The sequence below is a fragment of the Blennius ocellaris genome (genome assembly GCF_963422515.1).
Source record: "Blennius ocellaris genome assembly, chromosome: 11".
NCBI lineage: Eukaryota > Metazoa > Chordata > Actinopteri > Blenniiformes > Blenniidae > Blennius > Blennius ocellaris.
The window spans coordinates 26992842-27016040 of NC_137660.1; the positions used below are offsets into that span (position 1 = coordinate 26992842).

The 23199-nt window shown below is 44.3% G+C and overlaps 2 protein-coding genes across 8 annotated transcripts; one reads left to right on the forward strand and one right to left on the reverse strand.

Annotated features, from left to right (window-relative positions):
* The first annotated feature begins 1506 nt into the window (after window positions 1-1506).
* On the forward strand, window positions 1507-15801 carry washc4 (WASH complex subunit 4). 2 transcript variants are annotated; one of them, XM_080505298.1, is made up of 33 exons: window positions 1507-1643; window positions 3045-3184; window positions 3273-3326; window positions 3401-3466; window positions 3602-3647; window positions 3749-3816; window positions 3905-3987; window positions 4825-4867; window positions 4992-5095; window positions 5320-5440; window positions 5546-5669; window positions 5778-5905; window positions 6000-6160; window positions 6257-6383; window positions 7006-7131; window positions 7220-7327; window positions 7426-7572; window positions 7686-7765; window positions 8135-8240; window positions 8387-8503; window positions 8593-8761; window positions 9582-9736; window positions 9855-9929; window positions 10012-10116; window positions 10216-10350; window positions 10455-10563; window positions 10665-10731; window positions 10827-10913; window positions 11105-11252; window positions 11360-11456; window positions 12521-12717; window positions 13371-13467; window positions 13592-15801. In XM_080505298.1, the coding sequence occupies exons 1-33, from the start codon at window positions 1583-1585 to the stop codon at window positions 13654-13656; spliced, it is 3516 nt and encodes a 1171-aa protein (XP_080361424.1). In that variant the 5' UTR covers window positions 1507-1582; the 3' UTR covers window positions 13657-15801. The 2 variants fall into 2 exon arrangements, with proteins under 2 accessions (XP_080361424.1, XP_080361425.1); XM_080505299.1 differs by lacking the exon at window positions 1507-1643 and having other exon boundaries at window positions 3167-3184; window positions 3749-3820.
* Window positions 15802-16186: 385 nt separating this feature from the next.
* Window positions 16187-22697, reverse strand: cnot2 (CCR4-NOT transcription complex, subunit 2). 6 transcript variants are annotated; one of them, XM_080505306.1, is made up of 15 exons: window positions 22644-22697; window positions 21399-21527; window positions 21215-21287; window positions 20938-21085; window positions 20632-20814; window positions 20437-20516; window positions 19971-20096; window positions 19610-19734; window positions 19392-19509; window positions 18897-19053; window positions 18049-18110; window positions 17820-17869; window positions 17641-17741; window positions 16467-16611; window positions 16187-16348 (listed from the first exon to the last, which is right to left on the reverse strand). In XM_080505306.1, the coding sequence occupies exons 2-15, from the start codon at window positions 21513-21515 to the stop codon at window positions 16262-16264; spliced, it is 1572 nt and encodes a 523-aa protein (XP_080361432.1). In that variant the 5' UTR covers window positions 21516-21527; window positions 22644-22697; the 3' UTR covers window positions 16187-16261. The 6 variants fall into 6 exon arrangements, with proteins under 6 accessions (XP_080361432.1, XP_080361430.1, XP_080361431.1 ...); XM_080505304.1 differs by having other exon boundaries at window positions 16187-16369; XM_080505305.1 differs by having other exon boundaries at window positions 16187-16369; window positions 19971-20060; window positions 21215-21308.
* Window positions 22698-23199: the final 502 nt, after the last annotated feature.

Sequence of the window (23199 nt, forward strand, 5' to 3'; positions counted from 1 at the left end):
CAAGCTACAGTGTTGTAGCCAAGAAAGGAACTTTTGAAATATAAAATGTAGTATAAATTCAGGCACTATTATCATTTCTACTGATAGTAGTTACAAAAAAATACGCAACTTGTAATTGTAAAAGCCAGAAGGTGTGGGTTATTTGCTGAAACAGATTCATACACACACTGGGCATCTATGAGAAAGCAGACTAAACCGACATACATATCTTTAAAGGATTTTGACACATCCACAGAATCCAATAGAAATCAAGTTCACAGTGCAAAACAAGAGATTGAAAGATAGTGACAGTTCGTTTAGTATTTGACAGAAACAATTGACTTTATCTGTCAAGTATTTCTGCACATATTTATCAAAATAATATGTGAAAGCATTTATTCTATAGTTTGCAGTTGGGGAAGGTAAAAAAGCAAAACCTTACCCGTTAGTAACACCATGGGAGAAGAAGAGGAGTGGTGTTTATTCTTGCAGGCTCCTGCTGGACGTGACTCTTCCTCGTGGCCTCTGTCACCGTCTGAATGCTGCGTAGAGTGTTCACTGTGGCCTTATTCTAACCTGCACATTAACAGAGGGGGAGAGAGAGAGAGAGAGAGAGAGAGAACTCCACATTACTTTTGCTTATTCACTCCTATCTATCACAACCACCACAACATACATATTTAATTACACCGAGTCAGTACAGCGCAAATAGCAGCACATATTTGACAGTTGTTTGTTAAAAGTGCTGGCCCGTGACTGTATTGCAGCAGGAGTGTGATGGTTGTTTAAGGACAAAGCATGAACTAATGTTGTAGTTTGGCCTGCTCGCTCCATCAAACAAACTATAAACCAAAATAATTCATGATGATGGTGACTACGAGTGGATCAAGTCCAAACCAAATATTTTTGTCATGTCAGATGATTCAATAAAGTAAATAATGTTATCAGTACTCTAGCGTAATGAAAAGTAAATTTTTAACAATATTACATGATAATAATTGTATTTTTATCACAGAAAGATTACCAATTTATTCCGACATTTGATTAAAAGATTTTCTAAAGACAAATTATGTATGTACATATTATTACATGTACGTATACATATTATTGATGCTGTTGAACAGGCTCACGGCAGCAGGTATGAATTACCTGGTAGCTCTTTCCTTGATGGTGATTACATTTGCAAACATATGTGTGCAAAAGGGTGCAAAAAGAATTTGACATTTCATTGGAATTTCGCACCAAATAAAAAAATCGTTTAATTGACTTTAAGTGGAGATTGTAGTGACTTGCGGGACGAATTACAAAACGTTTTTTTTTATCTCGACTTTTTAAAAACATATACTGGATGCCACAGTAAAGAAAATGTTTAAAGTTTAGATTTTAATATTATTATTGCACTTTATTTACTTTTTACTCATATATTACTGCATAATATGTGGCCTGAGAACGAAAGCGGAGACGAACTACTACTCTTATGAACTACGTTTCCCATGAGCACTTGCGGCCATTCACAAAAAATCATGAGATCCATCATGGGATCCTGTGGCTCCACTTTTTGACAGCACTGTGATTTGGGATATTTTTTACCTCTCCGGGCAGCATGGCGGTGGAAAGAATCGCTCCCGACTGGGAGTTTGACCGCTTTGACGACGGTTCCCAGAGTAAGTCCTCCGTTGAGTCCTGACATGCAGAGAGAAACAGCGACGAGCCGAACTTAACCTGCGTTAGCTTGACGTGCTAGCGGTTCCGTAGGTTTACCGACGAGAAACACACACGGAATTTCTCGTTTTCGCATGTAAAATAAGACACACGCGTTCTGTCGTTTCTTGTAATATTTGGTTAAAGTCGGCGCCTCGCGTGCGGACAAAAGTCAAAATGCGAAATTGCCAAAAAAAAACGGGAATTTAATGGTTAGCTGTTAGCAACGTTAGCAATCAACAGACAGTCACAACAGTGGCAGCAGCACATTAAAATTACACTTTTCTCTCGTGTGTTTCGGTCTAAGAGGCTCATAACAGTGCTTAGTCGTCGATATTTGTATTGATTGATTTGTGGTCGGGCTGCTGTTTTCGGTTTTCGAATTAAACAATGTTTATAGCTGAGTTAGCCTTTATTGGCTGTTAATTGGTTGAACAGGTGACTTTTTACTGAAGCTCTGGTTTCTTTGGTGTTTTAACAAGGCAAACCCCCTAAACACGTGCATTCACTCACAGTTGTTGTCCATTTTCCATCCTCAAAAAAACCTTTTGAGTTTGTTTTGAGTGTGGTCCAGTCTTGATCCAGGAGGGCCACAGTCCATCAGGTCTCCTACACGTTTGGACGTCTCTCGCCTCTAAAGCATCACATTGTGACTTTCTGCACACCTTGATGGCCACACGTTTATCACATCCAGGTGTGTTGGAGGAGGGAGACTCCACAAGACTGGACATCTCTGCTGTATATATATATATATATATATATATATATATATATATATGCTTTATCGATTGCATGTCAATCACATTTTACTTGAGGGGCCACAGTCACCTCGAGTTCTCAATTTCATCTTTAATGGGTAAAATATTGCCATAATAAAAATAATAGACTTTTTGGGGAAATTAGATGTATTCCACATCCAGATCACCTGACTTTGTTCATATATATAGTTTGGTGATCACATGATTTCATTTCATAATTTAAAGAACACAAGACAATATATCGCAAAATGAACATTTTCTATTGCAACAATTCTTTTGATCTGGATCACGACCAAAATGTATTGGGTTCTTCCTTTGATCAAAATGCACCTGTGTGCCAATTTTTATGAAAAATATACTATTCGTTTTTGAGATATCTTGCTAACAGACAGACAGATAAACACAGATTATTTCCTTGGTGGTGGTAAAAACAAAACAACAACAAAAAACATGTATAACATCTCAACTAACACATGGGCACCAATTTGAACACATGATAATAATGAGATACATGGTGATCTATAGAAATACATCTAGTAGGAGGGTGGGAGAGGGTGGTTTCAGTACAATTCATTTGTTTTCATTGCCAAACGTCTCGCATTTCAGAAATACACACGGAGGTTCAAATGAAGAACTACAGCAAGTTTCTGGAAGGGTACACGTCTCAGCTGAAGGGCATCGAAGAGGCTCTGGACGACTCCGTCGGTGACGTCTGGGACTTCACACTCGACCCCATCGCCCTCAAGGTGAAGCGCCACAACTCGGAAACAATGACGTTGCTTTATTTGAACTTGTTGTAATTTCCTTCCTTGAAAAATGTCTGCTCCACTTCAGCTCCTCCCCTATGAGCAGTCGTCCTTACTGGAGTTAATTAAAACAGACAACAAGGTAAAAGCACACATTTGTAAATGTCGGGGGGAGGGGAGGTGGTTTTGGATAATGACCTTTTGTGTTGTGTTCAGGTTCTGAACAAAGTCATTACAGTTTACGCCGCTCTCTGCAGTGAAGTCAAGAAGCTCAAGTATGAGGCAAGTGTTGCACAAGCTCTGTTTGTTCTTTAGTTACTTCTGCACACTGTGAGTTCCTCTTGAAAGCAATGGAACTTACTCTGGTCATTTTACGTCATTTAAGCCGATTAATCTGGATTCGTGTTCGTTTTACAGGCCGAAACCAAATTCTACAACGGCTTATTGTATTATGGAGAGGGAGGTAACAAGTCACTATTCACTTTAATTCCCATTTGTCTTGGTGCTTTAAATAAACAAAACTACAAACAAAAATAGAGACATTCAATGTGTTTTATATTGCAGTGTCAGACACAAGTGTTGTTGAAGGAGAGTCCCAGATCCAGATGGGCAGATTCATCTCATTTCTGCAGGTTGGTAAGAACTAATTCCTCCCCTGAACTCGTGTCTCGTCACCCCGAAACACATGAGTGATCGTTTCTCACGTTCGCCTCTTTGCAGGAACTGTCCTGCTTCGTGTCCAGATGTTACGAAGTGGTGGTCGGCGTCGTTCACCAGCTGGCTGCCCTCTACAACAGCAACAAGTGAGATTCCCTGAGCAGACAATGCAGTCGACATGCCGTTCTCAATGGACGCCTTTCAATAGTCCCATTGAAGCACAGTGCTTTATGGCAGGGATGTCAAACGTAAGGCGCCAGACTCCAATCTGGCAAATGTAATTTAATGGCCACAGGAGAATATTTCTGGACATTTCACTGTATTTGGCGTCAGAACGTTAGATAGAAATTGGCTTCATGTTGAGATTGTAGTAGCAATTGTGACTTTTGAAAGAAAAATAAAATAAAAAACATTTCCATCACGGATCCACTGTGCTACAACAAAAGAAATCTTTAAAGTTTAATTTTAAAGGTTATTAAGGCAGTATTTTACCAGTCCGGCCCACTCAGGATGATATCTGGTATGTATGTGGCCCCTGAACTAAAACGTGTTTCACACTGTAGTTTTATGCACTTTACAGGCAGATAAAACAGCAACTGAGACACTGAGATGTTTCATATCTTGGTTTTCTATATTTGAATGGTATTTGTAAGATAGTTGTACCAGTGGCTCCAAGTGAGATGATCGTCCTTTCTTTGTAGACTGTTATATGTAATATATAATAGGTAGAAAACACGTGAGGAAACCATATATATATGTAAGCTCCCTCTGAAGCTGTCACAACAAATGGATCTTTTTGTATATAAATGTAGTATTGATTGATTGTATAGTGTAATATATCCTGATCAGAACTGATTTCAGAAATGCAAAAGTCAGACTACAATAATATTTCACAATAAAAGCATGAAAACCCTTGTTTTCTCTCTCTCTCTCTCTCTCTATTTCAATTTTTATTTCTATCTCTATCTCTTTTCATATCTTAGAGGCGCTATGAAAATAATCGAGTCGTCAGGTGTCCATTTTCAGGTACGTTTTCAGTTTTATTTTAATTTTGTACCAATCTACCAATCCTCGTCCTGTTTTTTTTTTTTGTTGTTGTTGTTTTTTTGTTTGTTTTTCGTTTTAATCGTCTCTGCGTTTCCCTCCGCAGATCGTGTACGAACACCTGGGGGAGCTGCTCGTAGTACTGCTCACACTGGACGAGATTATGGAAAATCACGGCACACTCAAAGATCACTGGAAGATGTACAAAAGGTTGTGAAGCTAAATCATACACGTCAGATTGAAACATTAGAAACAAGCTGAATGAAGTTCTTAACCGTGTCTCCGTATATTATAAATGTAACATTGCATTTCACCTTCAACAGAATACTGTAGTGCTGTTATTCTATGACGTACTGTAAATGTATACAGCATGAAATGGAAGCGCACTGTTCTTATTGCTCCTTTTGTTTTGTTGCTTTTTTTTTTTTTTTTAGGCTGTTGAAGTCCGTACATCACAACCCGGGGAAGTTTTCCATTCCGGAAGAGAAGCTGAAACCATTCGAGAAGCTGATTCTCAAGTTGGAGGGACAACTTTTGGATGGCATGATACTGCAGGTTACTTTCTGTCCCCCCTGTTATTATTGTGTTGAGGTTTTTTTTTTTTATTATTATTATTGTTTTCCCCATTTTGGAGTATAACCTGAGCCTTGGGTGTGACAGGCCTGTGTGGAGCAGAGGTTTGACGACCCCGGGGAAGGAGTCGCCGTGGCCAAAAACACCGCCTTCGCGGAGGAGTTCGCCTTCAACATTCGCACCATATTCACAAACATCGAGTCCAAAATCGGTCAGTTTCTCTCCCACGGAACGATATTGACCATTTTCCCTGTTGTCGTTCAGCTGTGATCCATTATTATATCTATGTTTTACTTATTTTTTTATCATTCTTTTCTAGGTGAGCCCTCAGAAATTGACCAGAGAGACAAATACGCTGCCGTCTGCAGCCTGTTCGTGCTGCACTTTCACATTTTCAGGAGCGTTGACAAAAAGTTGTACAAAGCTCTCCTCGACGTCTGTAAAAAGGTGTTTTTCTGTTTCTCAACATAAAAATATGTTTCCCACACCTTGTTGTTGTTCTTTATTTGTGAACGTTGTGCTTGCCGCCACTGTCTTGTAGGTTCCGGCCGTCACTCTGATCGCAAACATCATCTGGTTTCCCGACGCCTTCCTCACCTCGAAGGTCCCGGCTGCAGCGAAACTGATGGACAAGAAGAGCTTACAGGCCATCCGAGCCCAGAGGGACGCCTACCTGCAGCAGAGAGCCCAGACCTTAACAAAGTGAGGGGGACAGAGAGACGACCAAATCTTTCCCGACTTTGTTTGATTCACGACTCTGAATGTTGTTGTGTGTGTGTGTGTGTGTCCCTCCTCCAGGGACGTTCAGTCCTACTACGTCTTTGTAACTTCATGGATGATGAAGATGGAGTCCATTCTATCCAAAGAGCATAAGGGCAACAGGTTGGCAGAAGACCTCAACAGCAGGTGTAACGTGTTCGTGCAAGTAAGTCCTTGCGGTCTCCCGCAGTGAGATCCCTATACAGCATTTCCAATTCTTTAACCTCTAAGGCCCCCATTTAGATTTTATAGTGAAACGAAAAAACATTTGGTTTGTTTTGGGGCTCCATTTACGCGACAATGGTGCTTGGAGTTACTGAAAATGCACATTTCTTTTGCTCCCAAGATGCAACTTTTTGGAAACGCTCAGAACTGCTTACCCCGGCCGTCCGAAACTGTTTTTTCTACACATGTGCAATGCATAATAAGAACAATGTTTTCCTCCACAGTCTCATGATTCAGTTTTCTAGTCGACAATCCAACTTCCTCGTCTCCCATTGTTGATGTTTGAACCAAAATCTTCTCTATACGCGTGTGTGTGTGTTTCAATTCAAAAACAACAAACGGCATCCACTAGTTATGCAATATTAAATTAAAAAAAATAAAGACATTTCAGCGTTTCTGTTGTTTCTAATCAAACGGACATCATTTCCAAAACGTTGCAGTGTAAATGCCAAACGTTTCAATCCAGTGTCTAGAAACTTATTTTTTTTAAAAAGTGATTCTTCACAGACATGTTTGACTTCACTGAGCACTGCTCTGTGTTTCCTGCCCCCCCCCCCCCACAGGGCATCCTGTACGCGTACAGCATCAGCACCATCATCAAGACCACCATGAACATGTACATGTCACTGCAGCGGCCGATGACCAAGACCTCAGTCAAAGCTCTCTGTCGCCTCGTCGAGCTGCTCAAAGTGAGTGGCGTTGCGTTCCGTTTTTCCCGCCGTGCGTCCGCCGTACCGACACACCGTGTGACCATGTGACTCTTCCCCCCCCCCCCAGGCCGTGGAGCACACGTTTCATCGGCGGTCCATGGTCGTCGCCGACTCCGTCTCTCACATCACCCAGCAGCTGCAGTCGCAGGCCCTCCACGCCATCGGCGTCGCCAAAGTAAAACACGATCGCGGCGTCAAAGTTTTACAGAATCGGAGCACCCGTTTTTTTTTTTCCGTGTGTCATTTCCAAAGCGAAATTTTTGTGCCTTGTAGAAAAGGGTGATCTCCGACAAGAAGTACAGCGAGCAGCGTCTGGACGTGCTGTCGTCGTTGGTGCTGGCGGAAAACGCTCTCAGCGGGCCGAGCACCAAGGAGCGACGTCTCGTGGTCTCTCTGGCTCTGTGTGTCGGCACTCAGCTGGTAATGTCAGAGGAGTTTGTTTATTTATTTATTTGTTTTTAACGAATGGTTCAAGTTGCCGTGCGGTCTTTATCCACATGATTTCTTCCTGGGTTCGCCGCACTTCCCACCAGAAAACCTTCAAAGACGAGGAGCTGCTCCCGCTGCAGCTCGTGTTGAAGAAGCTGGACCTGATTAGTGAGCTGAGAGAGCGGTGAGCGATTCTACGAGAATCTGTGCAAAACAGTCAATTTTCTCTTACATTTACCAAGCGCCGGCACGCTAGCGTCCCACGAAAAACTAATTTAGCCTTGTTAGAGTGTGAAATTGAGGCAGAAATCACCAGATTCGTGAAAGGAATTCATTGTAGAGTTTGACCGGCGTTGTTAATCAGGTGGCGATGATGTGACGAAGGTGCAAAAAGGACTTTGGTTGATGCCTTCTTGCTTGTACATAAAAAATATTTCTTTATAAGGTTGGTAGCACCAAGATCACAGACGACGAAGGGCAGAAAATGATCCTCCTCACCTACTTTAACATTGTGTGTGCTCGTTAAATCATTTTTTCCTCTGATTTCTTTCAGGGTGAAGCTGCAGTGCGACTGCAGTTTCCTGTACTGGCACAGAGCCGTGTTCCCCATCTACCTTGACGACGTGTACGACAACGCCGTGGACGCAGCACGGATACACGTAAGCGGAGCCGCCACATGCACACGCTTTTTAGATCAGCAGCTGGGAGTCGTGCTCCAATTCCCTTTTTCCTCTCTTCTCGCCCCCCCCCCCCCCCCCCCCTCCCCCCTTGTGCCTGAACGATGCCTTCGCCTGGCCCGGAGCAGTACATGTTCAGCGCGCTGCGGGACAGCGTGCCGTGCATGCTGCACGCCAAGCACATGGACTCGTGCGACCAGCTGCTGGCGAGCTACGACAAGGAGATCATGGACGTGTTCAACGAGGTGAGGGCGCCTTTGGAATGTGTCTCCTATTCACGCCCTCGCCCCATTTCACGTCACTCCCCCCCCCCCCCCCCCCCGACCTTTCGCAGCACCTGCTCGACAAGCTCTGCAAAGAGATCGAGAAGGACCTGCGCCTCTCCGTCCACACACACCTGAAGCTGGACGACAGGAACCCTTTTAAAGTGGGCATGAAGGACCTGGCCCACTTCTTCTCCCTCAAGCCCGTTCGATTCTTCAACCGCTTCATCCACATCAAAGGTGCCGCACAGCTTCCTGTACACGTTTCTAATTCTTCCATTTGAGTGAATGACCGGTTTGGTTTTGGAGAAGGTTGTTAGAAAATGTACCAAAAAAATATTTATTTTACTCATTTCAATCATTTGTAGAATTCGAGGCAGTTTCAGTTCGGGAGGCTGACAGTCGCTACTTTTAAGGCCAGACTCGAGACTTTGCTACTTACTAAAGCTTTACTGAAGCTTACAGTTAAGGCTGTTTCAAGACCCTGCACCCCCCCCCCCCTTCTAATCTATCTCTCTGTCTGTCCTATCCTCTCCTCTCTATTCTCTCGCCCCAACCACCCAGTAGAAATCTGCCACCTCTGGTTCCTGCAAAGGTTTCTTCCCGTTAGAGGGAGTTTTTCCCCTTTCCACACTCGCTCTGCTCGCTCATGTGGATTTGATTTTGAATGTTGGGTTTCTCTCTGTTAAAAAACACCTGGGAATGGCTGTGTTGTATTTGGTGCCGTAGGAATAAAGTTGAATTGAATTGAATAAGACATGTTTGGCGCAACCACCTTGATCTGTGTCCATGAGACTCAGACGTCTTTCATATGTGTTGATTGGACCCAACATGTACTGTGTTCTTGTTGTCCAGCTGACCAGGACTAACAAAGAGGCTGTTTTTTTTTTTTTTTTCTCACCATCATGTTTTCTTCACCACTCATTCCTTCAAATTGTATTATCCATGCAGAGACTCGTGTTTTCAGTTCAAATCCACCCTGTCCTGAATATGTACCAGTGAAAGACTTCCTAGAATTGTACATGTCTTTTATTATTTGTTTGTTTTTTCTTTCTTGCAGCCTATGTGACCCACTATCTGGATAAAACCTTCTACAACTTGACGACTGTCGCTCTGCATGACTGGGCCACCTACAGCGAGATGAGAAATCTTGCTACGCAGCGCTATGGGCTGACGATGACCGAGGCTCACCTGCCGAGCCAAACTCTGGAGCAGGTTGGCTTCCTTTGCGCGTCACACACACACACACACACACACACACACACACACACACACACGAAGATCAAGAGTTTCACGCCGAGGTTAACGTTGTCCTCCGTGCGTTCTCGTCAAGGGTTTGGACGTGTTGGAGATTATGAGGAACATTCACGTTTTTGTCTCGCGGTACCTTTACAACCTCAACAACCAGGTGAGCCTCCTCATCGGCCCCGTCAGCGGTAAACCACGCCGCGTCGGTAACGCCACGTTTGTTTGTTTTTTTTTCCCTCCAGATCTTCATCGAGAAGGCAAGCAACAACAAGCATTTGAACACCATCAACATCCGGCACATCGCCAACTCCATCCGCACCCACGGCACGGGGATCATGAACACCACTGTGAGTTTTTTTGTGTTTTTTAAAAGTGTCCTTACAGTCTTCTCTCAGATGGTGAATATCTTTTCTTATCTTTGTTTTTTTTTGTTTTTAAATTTTCAGGTCAACTTCACCTACCAGTTCCTGCGTAAGAAGTTTTACATCTTCAGTCAGTTTATGTACGACGAGCACATAAAGTCCCGACTCATCAAAGACATTCGCTTCTTCAGGGAGACGAAGGATCAGTCTGACCAGAAGGTAAGTGTCCCTCGTGAGACGTGCACGCTGAACCTTGGATGAAATTATCACACTGTCATCCAATGCAGAGGGCTTTTTTTTCCCTGCTGTTTCCTTTGCGGTAGTACCCGTTTGAGCGAGCCGAGAAGTTTAACCGCGGCATCAGAAAGCTCGGGATTACTCCCGACGGCCAGAGCTACCTCGACCAATTCAGGCAGCTCATCAGTCAGATCGGTGAGGAAACCCCCCCCCCCCCCCCCCCCCCCAATCGTAATCTTTCCTCTGCGTTCGTGAGCAGGCGGCTGTATTTTTTTTCCCTCCCGTTGTTTCTTCAGGTAACGCCATGGGCTACGTGCGAATGATCCGCTCCGGGGGCCTCCACTGCTGCAGCAGCGCAATCCGGTAAAAAAAAAAAAACGAACAAGTTATAAATCGAATCAAGTCGATTTGGGCCTGACCGCCGGATTTAAGAGTCTTCATTTCCGTGTCGAATGCAGATTCGTTCCAGACCTGGAGGATATTGTCAACTTTGAAGAGTTGGTGAAAGAAGAAGGGTTGTCGGAGGAAACCCAGAAAGCTGCAAGGTGAGCGACGCTCGGAAACCTTGTTTTTTTTTTCCCTTCACGCAGCATCTGGCTAGGTCCACTTTGCACATTCACTGAAGGTGCAGTGATTTCTTCATACCTGCAGGGGGCGCCACAGCCTTGAAAATACACAGGAAGCCCCTTCCAGTTCTGCACGTTTCTTCCTTCAACCTTGTGCGTTTGGTCCACAGCGTCCTGGACTCGGTTTTGGGGGATCTGACCAGCAACTCTGCCGAGGGCACCGAGTACTTCAAGATGCTCGTGGCCGTATTCGCACCCGAGTTCCGCAGCGCGAAGAACATGCACCTGAGGAACTTCTACATGATCGTGCCCCCGCTGGTCAGTGCAGAGGCTCCGAGCTGTAACTCACAGCAGATTGGTGGATTTCTGTCTGGTTGTTTTTGGGGTTTTTTAATTGGTTCAATTCGTTTTGTTTGCTCTCTCAGACGGTGAATTTCGTGGAGCACTCCATCAACTGCAAAGAGAAACTGAACAAGAAGAACAAGAGCGGCGCCGCGTTCACAGACGACGGCTTCGCAATGGGTGAGCAGCGCGGCGGCGATATGAATCGAATTCCCTTGAAGAAGTCATTTCCTCGTGTTGTTTTGTCTCCTAAAGTGTGCGATCAAAGTGACACTCCCCGACAACTCCTGGTAATTCACGACCAGTATCCATGTGGGAGAACTGTTTGTTTTTTTTAGTTCCAACAAGATCAGCCAATATCAGTGACACATGCCTGTATTGAACATGACTATTTACTATAAAGTTTGGGAAAATGTTAACCGATCACTATTTTAGCTTCTCGACAAAACTAATGTTACAACGCCTTAACGTAATAATGTGTTCAACAATGTGAGCCTGCGGTTCCGATAGTTTTCTGGAAATCCAGGGGAAGAGGAACTGACTGTAGAACAGGGGTTCTCAAAGTTTTTTTTAGCTGAGGGCCAATTTAGGAGCCCAACATTAGACTGCTGAAGAAAAGAGAAAATAAATCACATTTGTAATAATTTTTAATGACCAGGTTGCATCTCTACGATTTTATATTTATTGGTCTGCATTCAGTGATGTGCAATAAATGCATTTTTACTAATAAATGAGGCAAAACCTTGAGAAACTTTGTAAATCGCACAAAAAAAATTGGGTTTTCTGCCTTCTACGGTCAAATTTGGGATATAAAAGTCCATTTCAGACTTAAAAAAAAAAAAAACATATTTGGAAGAGTCATGGAAACTTGTACTTTTTTTAACACTGGTCCCAGATTGGGGGAAACTTCTTAAGCGCCAGCAGTCAGAGGAAAACGATGACGTCATCGCCCCACGCTGTAAACTCCACTAGTACTAAAAGTGACATTTCACGTTTTTCCAGTTCCGAGCCCACATCTACTTGTTAGTCAGGCCAGATCACTGGACCAGGAGGAATTTAGAGAAGAATTGACATGGACACAAACTTAACCTGCTGCCTGTCGCTGCACAAGCATGTCCGGCCTTATGTAATTACACGTTACGTCGATGTTAAGATTCCCTCTTTTAGAAGCATTCTCCACTCGACCCTTGAGAGGAAACGTCACCCCGCCCTCACCACATTGCCTCCTGTGACGTCCCTTACAGGTGTGGCGTACATCCTGAAGCTGCTGGACCAGTACCTGGAGTTTGACTCTCTGCACTGGTTCCAGGCCGTCAGGGACAAGTACAAGAAGGAGATGAACGCCGTGGTGAAGGAGCAGAACGTGCAGTCCACCAGTCAGGACGAGAAGCTGCTGCAGACCATGAATCTCACCCAGAAGAGGCTGGACGTCTACCTGCAGGTACGCCGGAGGAGGGAAAGGAAAGGAAACGTCAAAACTATCAAACGGTGTTGGACAGTTCTGCTGTCGACGTTCAGTCTTCGGTAGCTTTTGTTGTCATAAACGTGTATGCAACATTTGCAGTTTCTACCAAGAATTCAGTTTTTCTCAGCATGGCAAGATACTTAAAAAAAATTTTTTTTTTAATTTGCCTGTAAACTTCACAGTTCAATTTTGAATTTGAAGCTGACGTCTGAAATGTAGTTTTACCATATTCGATTGTTTCCTGGCCGATTCCTTGTCTGATTCCTTGTCGTTGATCTATTGTTTGTTTTGTAGCGATGAAGACGAGGTTGATTAATAGGCTTTGTAACTTGAAATTGTAAAAAAAAAACAGGGAAAGTAAAAGTTGATTTATTTAGCTTGAAACTAATTTCTTAAAAGTCGCAGCGCCGAGACTCGAGCCGAGATGTCAGCAAAGTAGCCTCAGTCGTTTTTAATTGAATTCTACAATTTATGCCTAGCGACTGTAACAAAATTGAGTTATACAAGGTTGTCTTGTAGAAGGCGACCTTCCCCGCAGTGGATTTTATCTCCTGCGATCGGCTCCAGATAAAACGGCCCCGTCGTTCGTCTAACCGCCCTCTTGGATTTTGTCTTTGCTTCATTCGCAGGAGTTTGAGCTTCTTTACTTCTCCCTGAGCAGCGCGCGGATCTTCTTCAGAGCCGACAAGACTGCGGCCGAGGAAACGCAGGAGAAGAAAGACAAAGGTGAGCCGGCACCGCGCTGATGAGTCGAGGTTTTAATAATATTTGTTTAAAAAAAAAAAAAAAACCCAGATATGGAGATGGTGTCTGATTTATTGGGGTCTAACTGTGCCGCCCCTTCGACTAGAGGAAGCAGCGAAAGCCAGAGGTTCTGCCGATAGCTCCACCCCCCCGGACCCGGCCTCCAAGTGAGACCCCGCCTCCAAGTGAGACTCCGCCCCTCTGCGACGAGCGGAGCTCAGGCCTCCTTTTCAGGGAGGAAACGGGAGACCGTCGACGTCACTTGAGGAAAGAATGCGTTTCTACAAGTGTCTTTTTCTTTTTGTTCCCTTTCTACAGAAGCATCCGTGTGACCGCCCCGTCTAATACCTTTAAAGTTTGTAGCATTTTCCTCAAGCAGAACGGCGCCGAGCCGAGGCGTAACTCAATTCGTCATTTTGATACTCGGGTGTGCGCCCACTGGATTATTTTTTCTACGGTCGAGGCGTCATTGGGATTTAATCCCGTCTTTAAAACCGATGCTCATGAGAATGTCCTCATCGTTCGTCTCTGTGCGATTTTTCTACATTGTCTTAAGGTGTGTACGTGCCTTTTTCTAAACCGCATATTTTCTTTAGAAATAATACGCCATTGCTGGACTGAAGTCAATAATTTTGTTCTGCTGCACTGAATGTGTATCATCACATTGTTTCCTAATTTGTTTTATCAGATCAACATGTGGTACATGTGAAATTACATTCCATGAATAGCTTACTTTAAAGAAAAAGTCCTTGAAGACTAATAAATGCACTTTGAAAAAAAAAAATTTGTTTCAAGAAATTGTCCTGTTTTCAAAGATCAAATTAGGCTTTTAGGAATCCATCAGTATATTGACTTTACGGTTTTCTAACAGTAATGTGTCTTCGTAGGCTGTGGATGAGGCCCCAGAAATGTTCCCTTTGTGATGTCACGCGGGGAAATAAGTGGGTGTTCACTTTGACCCCCTCCACAGGTAGATCAAAATTAATCCCGTTATAATACACCTCCTTGGGGGGGGTTAACTAACTAATACCACCAAAACTAAGTGACATATTCAGCGTCACAATATTTTCAACTCACCGTCCTGAAACGTCTCCTTCTGGGTCACATTTCACTTCAAACTGGTTAAAAACCAAAACGTTTTTTTTAGGAGCATTGTAGAAAAACATAATTTGAACTTTAAACTACCCAAAAGGTGCGGATAACGTAAGTAAGACGTATCTGGACTCCGCGATCCGAACCCCGTTGGGATTTAGAAGAAACGACACACAGGAAAGCGTGGTTCAGGAAAGCCTTTTCTGCTTTAATACAAAGAAAAGAAGCTTTTGAACTTCAGAAAATACAAGATTGGTCTGAACTTTTTTTTTTGTTTTTTCTCTCTCCTTAAAATGTGTCAGGTTTTCCGTTTCCTATGAAATGCTGCCATTCACTGTTGTTCAAACAGCTCGACTTCAAACATCCCTTCTTTTGCTTTTGGACTCTGGGGATGACCGCCATGATTTCTTTTTTTTTTTTTTTTAGTTTGAGAATCAGGCCTTTCCTTGTACATTTTATGTTTCGTAGTATTTTTTGATGTAAGTGCCCACGTGTGTCTTTTCGACACGCTGTCCAGCAGATCCAGTAAAATTCCTGTTACGTCCACATATTGCATCCATGCTCACCTCATAAAAACGAGGTACAAGGCAGGGCAAAGTTTCTTCCAAAATAGATGTCATATATATATATATACATACATATATATATATATAGCAATCATATATACACATTCGTACATACATATACTAATTTATGTGATGCAAAGAAGAAAAGAAAAAAAAATGTACACATTTCTTACAAAATCGTAATAAAGACAGTAAAAGTGTTTTGTTTTTGCTCTGCAGCAAAGTCGTGTGGTCGTTCCGCCTCCGCGAGTTTCCCTCCAAAAGTAGTGAAAACCGAAGTCGCCTCCCGGATTTGTGTCCATGATCGGGCCGGCGCAGAAGTCACGCCGCGACGATCGGGGAGTGTAAGAGATAAAACAGAAGAATTAAAAAAAAAAAAAAAAAGGGGGGGGGGGGAGAGGGGGGTTTAGACAGAAAACGGTTGAAGGAATCACTGAATGAAAAGGGAGAAGGGGGGGAGGAAAAAAAAAAAAAAGATGGAAAGGGATGCGAAAAGTTGCATGAACTCCCTCGCAGGAAAATGGTGAAATAAAACCGGGGGAGTGCTCACATAAAAAAACACAAATCAAATTTTGTGTACTTTTATTACTAAATATAGTGCAACAATAAACATTGCATTTTTTTTTGCCACCCTTTCCGTCGCATCCGAGGATGTCGACTCTGCTTCTTCTCCCCTCCCCTCTCCCTCCTCCCTCCCCCCCCCCACCCACACTGGCTTCTGTCGGTTTTCCAACGCTTGGTGTGAAATTGCGAGGCTGTAACCTTTGTCCCTGTGCTACAAGGTCAAGTCCTCCGTTCTGGGAGAAAGACGGGCTGCAGATTCAGAGACGTAAACATAACACGGACCCTGCTCAAAACAAAAACGGGAAGAAAAAAAAAACAAAAAAAGGAACATGGAAAAATAAAAACAGAGAGTGTCAGTGTTTTGGGCAGCAAAACTTTTTTTTGGAAAGGCAGGGCAGTTTTCACGACGGCGACGACGACCCACCGCAGTCAAATAGCCAAATCCTGGAGGAATTTCTTTTTTTTCTTTTTTTTAAAAAAAAACAACAACAAAAAAAAACAAAAAAAAACACCAAGCTGCTCTGAAGCAGCCGCGGCCTTTGGACTGCTGGGCCTTAGAAGGCCTGCTGGGCTGGGTTGTAGTTGAACGTCGACGGCACGTGAGGCCTCTCTTCCAGCTTGTCGTACTCCAGGTGAAATTCCTTCAGAGACGCATAAACAGTCTTATAAAAAAAAAGAAAGAAAACCACACAGAAAACAAAAGCGGTAAAGCGGTGCAAACACGGTGTGACGAGTCTTTTTTTTCTTTTTTTTTTTTACCTTGGCTACTTTCCTCCAGTTAAGACAATCAAAAAAGTAGTAGGTCCCCCGCTCGTAGGAGTTGGTCTTCAGCGTGGGCTCCATGCCGGGCGCTCTCGTGATCCAGACCCGCTCCTCTTTGTGGTACCGCCAGTCCCGGTTGAAGCTGTGAAACGGCGACGAGAGTTGGAACAAAGTTGGGAGTTATTTTTGGGAAGGATAAAAAGCTTGTCAGATGGAGGCTGCGCTGGAGCCTCGGTTCATTCCAGCTGTTTTTCAACCACTGTGCCGCGGCACACTGGTGTTTCCGCGAGATCTAGTCAGGTGTGTCGTGGGAAATTATCCAATTTCACATTTTTAGGAAAAAAATTTGAAATTGGATAATTGTGTTGAAGAGTAATCATGTATAAATACTCTTCGCCACTAGATGGCAGCACAGAACTTTGCCGGTGAAATGTAAAGTGACAGACGTCAGTGTGGTTAATCTCCACCTCCTGCTACCATCTTGTATCAAAGTACTGTGTCAGTGACAGTGATGGAGAAGTTTTTGAAAAGGAAGAATGTGAACCAGGATCTCAGCTCTTCATCCATCAGGTCCAGGTTTTACATTTTAACATTTTTGGGTGGTGGTGGGGTGCCTCCAGATCTTTCCAAATAAAAAAGTGTGTCTTGGCTCAAAAAAGGTTGAAAAACACTGGTTTACACCTTCCCCCTTCGACCGAGATGCCCAGAAAGAATAAAGGTAAACCGCAAAACAAAGCGCCTCGTTCCTTCAGCGATAAAGACCTCGCCTACTTGTTGCCTCGTGATGGCCCTTCGATTAGAATGATTGATTTGTTGTTCGTTTCAATTGAATGAAGTCGTGTCTCTCTGTGAGGGAATCCTAAAGTGGGCCGGCGTCAAACATAAGGCCCGTGGGCCAGAACCGGCCAAATCGCCAAGAAAGCGGTCAGATTTTCAAATAAAACACTCTTTTTTTTTTTTTTTTTACTACTTTTCTTAAGAGAAGAGCAAAACCTAGACCCCAATTGAGATATCGGTGCCATGAAAGACAGCAAACTAGCATTAGCCTAAAAGTCGTGCCGTCAGGGGGAAGTTTGCAAAAACACCCATAATGCAACAGCTACGGGAGCAGTTTCTTTGGACTACATGTACGTTTGCGTGACAACAGATAAAAGACCGGCGGCGGACTTACAGCTCCACCGCTGCCAGGAGCTGCAGGAGGTCTCCGCCGTTCATGTAGTACAGGTAGAACAACAAGTCTTCGCCGTATCGAGCCAGTTTGATCGCCGCCAGCTGGAGGCGAAAGAAAAGTTGCCACTTCTTCCGACTCTCACGTTGACGACCTCGGAAAACGCTGAAGTCTCAACTCACCTTGTCCCTTATGTGGATGTTGGTTAAATACTCCGACGGTACATGGAAGTCTGGAAACGAAGGCACAGATCAGAAACCTTCAGACGAGGAATTACTCGTGGTAGAAATCTTTAAGCTGCTTCTTTGAGTGCTGGGAAAAGTATAGACCGGCGAGAACCAGCAGATTTGCTCTAATGGAACCTCATGATCTCCAACTGCCTTTAAACCGAGGAGAAGAATTCTGTCTTACCGATGTCTTGAGGTCTGCAAGGCGCTGAAGCCCAGGGAGAGGCAAACTTGGGGTACAAGTTTCTGGAAGTTTTAGAAGAGTTTATGTTGATTTTGTTAGGAGGGACCAGAAAACGACAACAAAGTAAGTCACAAATAATCCTTGAGATGAAAATCTGCACCAAATAACTGGAGTCAATTCGAACACGGTGACGTTTGGAGTCGTTTTGCTCAGTGAACCTTTTATTAGCGTCAAGTGTTCTCGTTTCCGTCGTGATTCCAGCTGCGACGCCGCAATTTCCCACTTGTGGGACTAATAAAAGGTTGATCTTACGACGAGCTGGAACTGGGTTTGTGTGAGAGGTAATAGGAATGTGTTGTGTTTCGAAAGCAGGGTGAAGCGTGACAAATTTAGCGTGACTTAATATGACGGGGAATTGGGAGAAGATTGATCTGAAAAGAGGCAAAGCCAGAACATTGCGAGGCCCCGTTCACACGACGTCGTCTTTAAAAGCGAAAATGGGAAAACGCCCGTCGTGTTTTGGGACTGAAAGCGCAAATTTTCAAAAACGCTCCCGACTGCTGTCACTGTCGCCGGAGTGAATATTCCCCTGCACGTGCTCAGTAGAGACGATCAGAACGACGTTTTTTTTTTTTTTCTCCACAGTGTCGTGACTCCCAGTCCATATTCTCCCGGGACTTGGTACTTTTATTTTGACAGTCACTGTGATAACAATCCAACTCTAATCATCTGAGGGATTATTTAAATCTACTTTTTGTTTTTTGTTTTTTTTTTGAACGACAAGCCTTCTGATTTATCAATATAGATCCACGTGTGCTGTGCGGGCAGTATGGAACAGGCCGTCTTACTCTGGTGAGTTTAAATTGAGTCCCAGTGTTGTGAGGTCGCTTCCTAGCGCCAGATGGACCATCCCCGGATCCGTCTCCGCCGCCCGGATAAACGTCAGCAGTCCGATCATGCCGAATTGGTCTGTCACCATTCCTGAAGGAATGTTTGTCACCCGACCTGCAAGCGGCGTTACAATCCAGAGTTCAAACAAAACTGCTGGGGGGGGGGGGCGGCGCTGCGACCTGCTGGAAATACTTACTGAGGAAACACTGCACTCTGTGCACGTACTGGAGGGTAAACAACAGCCTGTCATTTCTACATGCTGAGGAGAATTTGACGCTCTCTCTGCCACTTATTATTATTATTATTATTAGGGTTTCCCCACTCAAGCCTAGCCAATAATCATCCAACCACAAATGCAGGGTAGAGAGCTGGACTGCCTCACCCAAGTTGTGCCATTAAGGAGGGGAAGCCTCAGTGGAGTTGCTGCCATACAATTGGCTGTGAGGTCTCACCATCAGGCAACACCTGGATCCCTTTCTTCTGGTTGTTGTTCTGTGCCGACGCCGTCTTGTCTCCGGGGAACTTGGGCCCATCTGTGCTGGATGTGCTCTTGCTTGTTGTGTTCAAGTTCTGGAGGGAAAACGGGGGGGGGGGGGGGGAAATCGGAACCGATATTGGCGATTTTCTTTTCCGACGAAACACCAGACGGCGAGAGTTGCTCTTCGCTCACGGTTTTGCTGTCGTCGCTGTTCAACGTGGGGTCCTTGTAGTTTGGGCCGGGCAGTGCGGGGAAGTCCTCGTTGTGAATGGAGAAGTCTTGCGTCTGTTCGCTCGACGGCTTCGTCACCATGCCAACTTGACGGAGTGACCGGTTCCCCAAGCGCGACAGCAAATACAGCAACAACAACAACAAAAAACCACATTAGAAGCAATTATCGTCCGTCGCAACTGCACAGAAACAAAAGTCGCGGATAATAAATGGTATGAAACTGATCAAGAGGCAGAAATCCATTTCCTGTGCTCAGTTAATCACGTGATTGTAGATTAATGAGTGAAGAGAATAAGACTTTTCTTGCAGCCTAATGGCCTACCATAAGGAGCCCGTCCAGCCAGTGGGTTGAGCACCGGTGTTGGGTTTCCAGTCCCTTCTCTCCGACTCCTGTCTGCTAATGCAGGGAAGTCTGAAAGATCCAGCCCTGTTACGTTTTCACTCCCATCTGCATCAACAGGATAGTTAAGAACATGTAGTACGTAAAACCACGTATACAGTCTACGTGCAAGAACGTTTGATCGAGATCCAGATCGTTGTCGTTCTGACCTCGGTTTGCCAATCGTCCGAAATTGTGTTTTTTTTGTTGAAACGCCTGAAGGTTTTTTTGTTTGCTGCTAAGTCTTAATCACGTCATTCTTTGATTGACAGGAAATTATGATTCTCCACACCAGATTTCCATTTAATCAACTGCAAGCAGTGCTTTATGTCCCACAGGAAAAAATCACTCTCCGCTCCGACAGCCCAGCCTGGTGATCCGTCAGTCCACACAAGTGAAACGGACTCACCTGTGCCATTGAAGATGTTGCTTGATAATGAGTTGTTCATCCCGAACGCCTGATTACGGTTCATACCGAATCCCGACATGCTGCGGAGTTAAAACGAGAGAAAGGTTAAGCTGAGGGCTGGAAACCAAACCCAAGAAACTGATGCAAACGTGAACCGAAGAGGGAACGCGAGCGGCTCTGCTCGGCTCCGTCTACCTGTTTATAGTGAACGGCTGGCGCGCTGGCTGCTGTTTGGGCATACAAATGATACTCGGTGAACTGCGGTTGGGGCTTCCCAACCCCGAGCTGCCCATACTGTTGGTCCTACCGCTCATCCCAATGCTTTGGCCAACCTGAGAGTGGTTCAGCATGTTCCTCGAGTTCATTGGTAGTGTCCCTCTGTCGAAACATCGTCACCGCTGATTGAATCAGTCTGCATTGTCACACACACACGCACGCACACACACACACACACGGCAGCGTGCCGACCCAAACTTTTAGCCACGGCATTCATACACACACCTGCTTGGCGATGGAGGTGTATGGAGGGACATGGTGGGAACCCCTGTCGTGGGGGTGATATGACTTGGTAGTTGCGTGCCCTGCGTTAGATTTCGGTTTAGCTGAGGCGTACTGTTTCCCATGCCTCTGACCGAGAAGCCGAGTGCACCTGCAGAAAAGCCCATAGGAAGGAAAAAAACTAATCAGACTGCCACAGAGACGACCCCGTCAGCGTGAAGGAACGCAACTTCCTCCGTTTAGGTATGTACACGTTAATGAATGCAGAATTAATACTCACTTTGTGGACCATACAAGCTCGCACCGAGCTGCGACAGATGACCTGACGACGATGGGGAGGGGGAAGACAGCATCTGCAGAAGAACATTTGGAGACTGGACAGAGTGAGACATTTGAAACGCTTCCCTCAGGCTGGTAACTTAGCCACAAAACAGTAAAAGCAGGGGGGGGGGCACAGAACTCACATCTTTGTCCGATCGATGTGGGAACATCGACGGCTGGTTGTAGTACATGCCGTCATCGGTGAAGTCATTATCGACTACCTCGACAAACTCTACAAATTTCTTCCTAGCACCAAACATGCCTTTCGTCACCTGAAGAGAAAGAGAAGGAGAGGGAACAATTTTAACAAAAAGGCTTGCCGTGTCAAACTACATCCAACAAGTGGCACGTAACTCAACGTTGGTGTTCGAGAAGATGCATTAGAAACAAAATCAGTATCACATAACTGTATACAGACTGAGGCTGGGTTTTTTTTTTAATAAAAACAAATCAACTGTGTGAAGTTCAATTAAAAATCAATCATATAGTGGGAACACTCATAAGGTTTCCCGCATTTAAGTAATTGAAATTTCTAACTGATGAATCGGTGATCACCATCTAAATTTGACCAACTACTGCACATTAAATAAGGTAACGATTTGAGATATTTGCAACTACATAGTATTTACCGTTTTATCTTCATTTATATTGTCACCCAGCTGACATCACGAGCCTACTTGAAGTCAAAAGAAATCATGTTGTCAACTTGTTAATGTGGTCTCGCTTTTAAATGAAGTTTGATAAAGTTCCACGTATTCAAACACTAAACACATTGCATCTGTTCAGATTTTTTTCTGCTGACTTGGACTTTGTGAAAGTTTTGGACGGACACACATGGATGAAGATGTTTGAACTACCACATTAACAACTAATCCCTTCCTTGTAATATAGATCCAACACGTAAACGGCGTGTACATGTTCACAGCCCGACTATCCATTTGGTACATGGATAGCACTTTTGTACTTTGACAGTCCGGGATAATAAAGAGCACAGATGCTATGATGCTACATTAGCCACTAGCAGTGGAAACGCTAGCAGGCTCCCTGTAAGTCGATGCTAAGCTAAGCTAGCTTGTCGAGTTTACAAACCGGAAAAGTGGCACCGGTTTTCAACTGTAAAAGATAGACAAGTGGCTCCCAAGCTGTGGCGCGTATCAAGCGTTACAAAGGGGCCCCCGCGCTTCTATAAACTATCAGTCAGCTGTCCCGTTTCTCGGCTCAGTTTACGCTCCGGTTAGCAGCGGTGCTAATCCGCCGAAGCTAAAGGCTAACGAGCCGCTTTGGACCAAAACAAGAGGCGAACGCCGGGAAAGACCACGTCAGTCCGGACGATCAAATCGACACGGAAACCGCTTTAGGGTGCCGAAAATCCAGCGAAATCCTCTCACCGCATCAATTTCCCTTAGCTTCGTTAGATCCAAGATGGCTGTGTGTATTCTCAATCGAAAGAGGGATAGCCTTTACCCTTTACCCTCTGACCCCTGTGACCTCACGCGCTGCACGCACTTCCGTACACAAAACTCAACAACACGTCTTTTTTTCTCCCTAATTCAACAATATTGCGATCACAAAATACAACCCAGTATATATTGAACTACTAAGAGATTAAATAGACCAAAATGAAGAGGCTAAGAATAAATAAATTGTTCCTGGGCAAGGCAAACTTATGCCTATTGCACTATTCAGACACAAGGGAATCTGCAGGGCTTTACATAGAAATAAAGGAAATACATGAAGTTGAAGTTTGAGTTTATGTTTATTTTGGACATGTCTGTACACAGCAAAACAAAGATAAACTAATGCAATCAAACAAAAAACATAACAAAGCAATGAAAACAACAATGGCCAATGCACAGATTGAAGCTCAGTGAAGTCCTCCACCCTCCATCCTGCCTGACAGACCTATAAACACGTCATTACAGTAGTCCAGAATGCTGAAAATAA